The sequence below is a fragment of the Schistocerca serialis genome, chromosome 1 (assembly GCF_023864345.2).
Source record: "Schistocerca serialis cubense isolate TAMUIC-IGC-003099 chromosome 1, iqSchSeri2.2, whole genome shotgun sequence".
Taxonomy (NCBI): Eukaryota; Metazoa; Arthropoda; class Insecta; order Orthoptera; family Acrididae; genus Schistocerca; species Schistocerca serialis.
Window position 1 is genome coordinate 347,581,182 of NC_064638.1, and position 9,241 is coordinate 347,590,422.

The 9,241-nt window shown below is 41.0% G+C and overlaps 1 protein-coding gene across 1 annotated transcript in view; it reads left to right on the forward strand.

The window, feature by feature from the left end:
* LOC126471978 (fatty acyl-CoA hydrolase precursor, medium chain-like) overlaps positions 1 to 8,945 on the forward strand; it is an 88,220-nt gene extending 79,275 nt beyond the window's left edge. The window contains exons 11-12 of the mRNA XM_050099906.1: positions 599 to 731; positions 8,801 to 8,945. Of these exons, the coding sequence (XP_049955863.1) occupies positions 599 to 731; positions 8,801 to 8,945 (278 nt within the window). The remainder of the gene's footprint in view (positions 1 to 598; positions 732 to 8,800) is intronic.
* Positions 8,946 to 9,241: the final 296 nt, after the last annotated feature.

Here is a 9,241-nt window from a genome sequence, read left to right on the forward strand (position 1 = left end):
CAACGGTCGCATTCGAATACACAGGATGAGATTGCTAAATTTTGCCAGCACTGGTATCAAATTGACGCTGGGATTGTAGGCGTCTTTCATAAAGAAGATTCGACAAACGTCATGAGGGTGGTCGGTAGAATTCGGAAACTCTGTGAAATCCCTACCTCGCTCATCCCTTTCCTTTGAGTGCTTTGCGTATCGCCCAAGTTGCACGGCAAACCCTGATTTTGTGAGCTTATAAATCATATAGTGGAGACACATTAAGTAAAAAGTAGAAATACTTGTGTACCTGAGAACAATAACAACATACGAAGACGACTTAAAAAAAGCCAGTGTGTCGTGGCGTATGATAGATCAGCAGACGTGCTGGCCTTCTTATAATATGAACTCTAAAAGTCAAATTTGATAAAATTCCAGCACCTGCTTCAGTATTTGCCGAGCGATGTCAAACAACAGTGTAGACTTCGCGAAGTCATAACTAGGTATGAATTCACACGCAGCCACAGTGGATAAGCAGCTATAGTCGATAAGGTCGCCTTCCCTCATACAGATCGATATTAACGAAATGTCAAAACACTGCGGGCTTAACGCCTGATCAAATTTGCAGGAGTGGCTCACGGAGCAGAAGTGCAGCTGGAGTTCATGAGAGAAAACAGTACTGCTGACCTGGACCCAGACTCTGAAGACGGTCGCGTCAGAGACAGATGGGTTAACATGCTGACGGATTTCGCGAAGTACGGGTAAGTTCGTAATACTGATATATTACTTATTTTTCTAGTATTCTAGTTGATCACACAGAGTTTTCGAGTCATTTGCGGCTACGGGGGCCTGATAACCGTCGTTCGTCACCAAGCTACGTACATTAAGCGATTGTAACTAGAAATTAAGCTGTGTACAGTTAGCAACAGCTTTATTCCGATTATAACATCTCAACTGTTACATACATGCCACAGTTGGCTTTGATTTACTTTCATAGTTATATAGCAGAGACACATAAACAACCAATATCGCTATTAAGCTACCCTGTCGTATGAGCCATAACCTCCATATATATTTAAGTTTAGAATAATTGTTCGTGCCCTAGAGTACAGCTACAAGTACAAGAAATTTTTTTTTAATAATAACACGATGTCATTTGACTAGTGATAAAAAAAATAAAGCTTATGCAAGAGCCCAACAAACAAGGGAAAACCATTCGGTATTTATGTCTCAACTTTAAACAAGGATTGTGAACTATAAGGTCCGATTCACATTATATCAAAGAGTAACACAAAACATCTAAGCTGATTCTGTAAACTCCGAAAACGTCCTTTAACGGCCATTGTTCATTAAAATTGTATTGACCTAAACATCTCTGTCTTGATGAGCACTAATTAGTGCAGTTTTTTCGTCTCCCCAACTGGGCGGTATTGAAAGAAATAGCATTCCCATCAGACGTACATTACCACCTGGAAATTCTCTTGCGAGAGCTAAGTTCCAAGGGACCATGCTAGTGCAATGTGACTCTCAGAATAGAAATTGTGTGAATCATCTGAGCTCGACGGGCGGTTTCATTCAAATGCTAACAAGAATGCCAAACCACATGGTATTCGTATTACTCGGTAAAGAGCGAAAAAAATTTATGTTACTATTTGTAACAATCTAAAATTAAATTTTCACTCTGCACTGGAGTGTGCGATGATACGAACCTTCCTGGTAGGTTAAAACTATGTGCCGGGCCGCGACAGCAACTCGCGACCTTTGCCTTTCGCAAGCGAGTGTTCTACCAACAGAGCTACCCAAGCACTACACAGAACCCATCCTCACAGCTTTACTTCCGCAGTACCTCGTATCCTACCTTCCAAACTTAACAGAAGCTTTCCTGCGAATGCCGGCCGAAGTGGCCGTGCGGTTAAAGGCGCTGCAGTCTGGAACCGCAAGACCGCTACGGTCGCAGGTTCGAATCCTGCCTCGGGCATGGATGTTTGTGATGTCCTTAGGTTAGTTAGGTTTAACTAGTTCTAAGTTCTAGGGGACTAATGACCTCAGAAGTTGAGTCCCATAGTGCTCAGAGCCATTTGAACCACTTTTTCCTGCGAACCGGCGACTCTCGGTCCGACACACAATTTTAATCTGCCAGGAAGTTTCTTACTTGTAACCAAATTGTCAAAAGCTATAACTGATAAACAGTGTGAAGTAGATAATTATTGACTGGACTGACACGTAGGGATGAACAAACTTTACGTATTCTCTGCACGATATAATTTAAAGTGAGATAAACTAGGCTCTAAAATTCCTATGTTGAAATGGGTTTGGGATCACACGGATATAGATTAAGTGTAATATTAAACAACAACCCACATTTAGCACACGAAATAGGCAACCCGATAATCTGATAAATTAGAGTCCATTTGAAATTAAACTAAAACATAATTCGCACTACAGTGTACGTTCTCATTTTATTACATCAGAGCAGGCCTGTCAAAGTCTTCCCATCTTGTGCACTAGCCAAAACGCCTTAACTCTTTGAATATGGCGAGGTCCATGTCTGTTAGCTGGCCCGACTGAACGGACGCCTACCAACAACAAAAGAATAATATAGAATGTCCTATGTGCTCGCGATAGCGTGACTGTGAAATTAGCCAAAACTGCCACCTCGCATAACGATTGCCTGACCAGGGTTTAAATACCTAGGCATCTCAGAGGAGACCACTCCATATGCTCAGTAGCAAAGATGCAGGGCACCCGCGTTTTGCAATCGACATGCTGGTTGCCAGCCTGGTAAAGTTCGTGACAAACACAATGCGAACTGCAGATTCAGGAGGGATAAAAATGTCCGTGTCGTTAAGAAGCAACCTTTCACACCCTGTATAACCCACGTATGAAGTTTGAAAGTGATAAATGGGAGATAGTTACACTTCATCAGAATTTTCAGCAATGGAACAATCTTAGTCGAGGTCCACCCGAATTTATAATCAGACTCTCATCTCCCTTGTGAACCTTCACCAAATTAAGAAATACACTATATGACCAAGGATATCCGCGCACCTACTATTAGACGTTTAATATGGAGTATGTCCAACACTTAGTATCTATGACGACTTGATCTGTGCTGGAGACACTTTCAATGACGTGTCTTTCTATCTGAGAAGGCATGGCTGTCCATTCTTCCTCAAGAGTTGAAACAAAAAATGGTAGTCATCTTGACGCGGAGAAATGGAACTAAGTGTGCGTTCTAAGCCATTCCAGTTGGTTCACGTATGGACAATGGGTAGGTCACACTGTGACGAAACAAGCGCTGTATCATTTGAGGGATACAGAGGCGATCGAGTGTGCCGGTAATTACCCCAGTTCACTGCTAGTAGCGCCACGTCACCACAACGCGTCTGTGCGTAGCACGTTAGTATTGCACGATAATTAAGAATGGAAATAAAGGTTAAAGTTGCTTCTCGATACTTTGTCAGCATGTGCTGTAGTGCAGTAATGTTTAAACTGTCAAATCTCAGATTGATCAGATGAATATTTTGCCCTAAATATAGTTTTAAGAAAAAAGTAAGCGGCGCAAAATAATACAGCTAGGAAACCAAAAACTGGTCATAAAAAGCAGTTGTATGTCAAAATTAACTTGTATAAGTCTCAACGTGGTTAAAACAATATTTTTTTAAAACGAATTGAAGGCGCTAAATATTAGACTTAGAAATATGAAAATTTGTATAAAGCTTCAGTTTAGTATAAAAATTTTAATTATGTAACCCCATTGAGCTACTTATAATAGTTTTCGAGCAATTTGCTGAAAACTAAATTTGGACCAAAAACGTTCTTAATTGTAGGAGATTAACTATCTGCTATATCAGCGCTAGAAAGTTCTGGCTGCATCACTAGGTATTACGGAAATAACCAGTGAATGTCACGAAAGTCAGGGTCAGCAGTACGAAAAGTGGCCTTGGATACTGTGTTGACAGCAGAGGAGCAGTACAGCAGAATCGGTCAGTGAGGAGGGCTCATTGACTTCGAACTGGATATCATCTGATTAACAGATCCACCTGGGATGTTTCAACGCTCCTAAAGCTGCCAAAGTCGTGTGTTGGTGGTGTGATTATGAAGTAGAAATCTGAAGAAACAAACATAGCGAAGCAAGACGAGGCAGACCTTATGTATTGACAAATAGCGATCTTTGAGAACTGAGGGGAGTGGATGTACTAAACCTCACGAAATCAGTGGAAGAATCACTCACTAAATCCCCCACTGGAGAGTGAATGACTGCAAATGAGTAGCTTGGAGTGATGAATCACACTATACTGTGTGGTAATCCGGTGGAAGTGTAAGGTGTATGCCTGGAGAACATTGGATGCCATCACATATGTCCTGATGAAAATATTTTATGTTATTTTATAACTTTCTCAGATGCCAGAGACTTAGATGAAATACTCGATTTTCTCGGACCTTAAATTTGTATCAATTTATATTGGAAACGATTATTTAATAACTATTCATTTTTACGTAATAATATTCTTTTAGTACGAGTACATGTTCTCGCGACGATATCCATTAATAAAATATTCTCCTGTTTCAAGCTGCGTCAAATTAACTGCCCATGAGCTTTCGGCAGAGATCTCCTCTGCCACCATCAACTGGTTACTGTCGTCTAATGCCACTGCCGTGCTTATACGGACGCACAGCTACCAGTGACATCACTGGAGCCAATTCCCGTATCATATACGGCAATGTTTTGGTGGCGCGACCGCCACGTCCGCATCAACTCCCGAATCACATAGTCCTCTGCCATGCTCAGCTGCAATCCACCGTCCTTATTGAGGGTAAGCACTCCGTCTTCAGGCCGCAAGCGGCCCATCGGGACCATCCAACAACCGTATCATCCTCAGGTGAGGATGCAGATAGGAGGGGCGTGTGGTCTGTCCGATATTTTGATCTGTATTGCTTCATTGATTACTCTAATCCAGAAGCTGTTGGTCCGTTTAGTAATAGAAGTATCGTCGAATGCAATTCGGTGTCCGTTTTACAGTGCATGCTCCGCTGCAGTTGATTTTACGAGATAGCGTTAGATGGTGTAGATAGTCCGACCGACGGGCACACGGTATAACCCAGGTGTTCAGAGTCCTACATCGTTTTTCACGGGCTTCGTTAGTTGGCGCATCTTTGCTGGATGCCTGAAGACTGTGTCTAATCTATGTTTCTTCAAGAGCTGGCTAATCTTCCCTGCTGCTAAGCCGCAAAACGATAAAGTCGCAATCTTCGTGTCTTCTTCGGAGACCGCCTGCTTTCGCGGTTAGAGGAAACTGCTAGCGAAATTTGTGTGTTGTAGTAACCGACTCCCTTGAAAACTTTACGTAAATAGCTCAGTTCCATCGGCAGGTTTTCGGCATCTGAAGCGGTTTCAGCTCGATGCACCAAGATTCCAAGAACAGACCGTTTCTGTGTTGGGTGGTAATAGTTGCAGGCGCTCAGGTACCGTATCGTATGGGTGAGCTTACGGTAAACCATGACACCTTCAGATGGAATCGACTGTGACACAAGCCCGACCGGCAGTAGACATACTTACTGGTATTGAAACTATGAATAGTGTATTGATAATGGCTAGACACTAGCCAAAATCTAGATTTGCTTTAATAACACCTGAACGGAATGGACAACTGATTACTGTGCTCCATCATTTTGAAAAACACCTATACGGCTTACGGAGGACAACGACGTCTAGAAACGGGAAGAAACCGTCCTTTTCTGTTTACATCATGAACTTCATGTGGCCGTGGATGTTACTGATGTGTTCCAGGAACTATTACAATTCCTCATATCCATAAGGCCATATGACGAATGTATCGTCTTCAGACCCCTGGCAAAGATCAGGCAACCCTTGAAGCCTGCGAAAGGCGATGGAAGCCTCAGAACACGTAGAATATACAAAAAAAACTGTGAAGGTGTGGGCAGTTTTATGTGGATCAGACTGTCCGCACTATTGAACAGCGCCTTATAGAGCGTGAAAGATGTTCAAGGCAACGCTATCCCGAAACATCAGCTGTAGAGGAACGTGCACCGGAAAACGAACGCCGAATTGCATTCGACGATAGTTCTGTTATTAAACAGGCTTCTTGAATAGCTTACCAAATGAAGCAATACAGATCAAATTATCGGACAACACGCTCAGTACTGTCGGTGAATTGCAGCTGAGCACTGCCTGGGATTCTGTGGGATCCTGTGATTCGGAAGATAAAGTGGGAGGGGGAGGGGGGGTGGTTTCCACCAAAACACTGCCACATATGGTGCGGGACTGAGCACATGTGACATCACTGGCTGCTGTAGGAGTATATAAGCACGTAAGCGGCATTCACAAGATAGTCAACCAGTGGACAATGGCGGAGTACATCTTTGGGAAAGCCCGTGGTCGGTCAACCTATTAACACGTCTTATTTTACTAATACTATCCTATTTTCTGATATTTTTTGAGGTAAGACCTACATACATAGTTATTATTCTCATACAGAAATCTTCTTATTACTTTCGTAATACCTTTAGTTGCATTCGTTATTCTTAACTGCATGTTTTTGTTGAAGCCTATTCACATACTTCTGATGATACTGTTTTAAATTATCATTGTTCTTCTATCAGTGACTTCATGTAATTAATTTTAACATGCTTTATTTGTATTGATATGAGTAGCTTTTACTTTATTACAGCAACGGAAATAATCTACGGTTTCCGTCTCACCACACTTTTTGCACATCTTGCTTAAACGTTTCTCGAAACCAGTTTCAACCGCGGCTGAATTGTCTGTTTTCGTATATGTACACAAAAATTCAATAGACATAATATTGCGAAAAAAAGGCCACTGATATGTACGAAATACAGGCTGTCTATATTGATTCCTTTCATTCGACTCATATTTTTTATATTTTGTAGTATTTTTCATGCAACATATATTTTCACTCTTTTTCACTATAGTTTTACTACGAAAATATATGTGCGGGGATTTGCAGGGTTCATTTGATCTCGTTCAGGTTTGTGCAGGATGAGTTTTCAGATTTTGGTCAGTTTCATGAAAATATCAGAAGAATTTGTATTTTGTTGTGTTACTCATTTCTTCCTAATCTTTTTGATTTTCCCATTCACCTTCACCCTTCACCCAAATTTGGTGTTTTTTTTAACTTATTAAAAATTGATTTTTTTAGAGCATTTTGGAATTACTTTTAATATATTGAGGTTTTTTGTGATTAACATTTAAAGTTTTCTGTAAAATGAGAAAACTGCCCCACATGGTCCAAAAAGAGGAAAAACATTGTATTCTGCCTTGCCTTCATTCTGGAAATGTCACGTATAATAGAGAAATATTCCAAATAATAATAATAATAATAATACCATCCAACCTCTTTCCGATGACTTGTTCGTGAGCTCCTCCACAAAACACTTAAAACCCAAATCAGCAACCACTTTCTGACAGATATTCCGTCCAACTCATACTGAATAACCACCGACACATGCACAGAAAATACCAATCCATTCCTACACACATTGTATCTCCTCACACACACACACACACATACACAAAAAGTGACCCATATATATACACACACTCTTACTCACAAACAGATACAAACATAACAGAAATGAGTACACGTTAGTTTTTAGCATATACTTCATTACGGTGGCAACATGTATGTAAAAGGACCAAACATGATGAGACGTATGGTGAACTCACAGTAGTTACGTCTCTAAATCGCAGTTTTCGATCAAATATCTACAACTAATAAGAGAAGACTAATTGTGCTCCACAGCAATAAAGGCAAAAAATATATAAAGACAAAACTGTATTTTGTTAGATCCCACAGAATATGCCTTGAAGTAGAAGGTGCAATGCACCTGGGAGAAATAAAGTACATTGCAACAAGAGAAAGCGGTTTTCATTTACAAAACAAATATTTTCTAAAGAAAATTTAAATTCAACAAACATCCACTGCATCCATGTTAACATTCTAACGGCTAAGTAACAAAAAGAGAGAGAAGAACTCATAATTACTGACGTGTCCTGGGTTTAGTGAATCTTCTGTTGAAGTAAAATGATTAATGTTGAATCAACTTAGGCCCTTCAGACATTTTTTGTAGAGGTCATAACTTATCTTGGTACTTGTTCCTTCAGAAGGCTAGAGCAGATTGCCTGGAGACCCTTTGTGGATTGAGCTTAATTTTTACAGATCCATATCACCGCTCGCATGCCGATCTTTCCTACCAGCAGTTTTCGGTGACATTTCGTTGTTATTGTTGTGGGCGCATAATCCTCACGTTGAAGTTGCAACTAACACTATAAATATGAACAAATAACGTTAACTTGTTTGTTTTGCCGTTCTTCCTCCAACCATCCACTGTACCTGAAGTTATGTTGCAATGAACCGTAGCCACGTTGAGTAGGACATGTGCAGCGTGGACAAGTACATAGCTCAGAACAGTAGAGAACAAAGAACTTATACCTCACTATATTAAAAGCGAAAATACTGCAAGCGTATGTGTTTCAATCTATCACGATTTTACTGATTACGATGGATCTGCGTGTGTTCGCATTTGTTTTTTGGCGATATTGGCTTGTAAACAAGGAAGATTCCGACTGGTTAATAGCAGTGTGTCGAAGGAGCTCTCCCTTGGTTTGTATCTTGCCGTATCAAAAAACAAATGGGCCGGAATGGTTGTACCTCGCAAATGAGAGATGTTGCTGAAAGTGCTTTTCAGTGAAAACTGTTCGCTTCAATAAAACATGTCCTTGACTATTACAAATTGTGCTGAATGCCTCAGACCAGTTACTCAATTAGACATTCTCTTTGCACAGGGACCCAATGGCCAACACGTCAGGCGTGTGGCAGCCCTTCACGCGCACATCGAGCTATTACCTGATAGTCAACACGACGGATTCCTTGGGCCAGAACAAGGACGAGCAGCGGATGCAGTTCTGGCGGCAAAACATGCCACTCTGACATCTAAATTTGTACAGTCTGCAACGTGAACATTGGCCATGACGCGTCTACGCAGTGAACCTTACGAATTTTGTTGTACATAACTTCCTTAACACCAGTAAAAATAATAATCTTGTCGTATTACTGTTTTTTCCACAACATAATGGAAAGGGTAGTTGCTACTCACCATATAAAGGCACAACAAAAAGACGGTTGGACAGTTAGCTTTCGGCCAACAAGGACTTTCTCCAAAATAGGTCCTAGCTGCCAGAGACTGTGGTCAATTGTGTACGAGTTGCATTTGCGTGAGTGTGTGC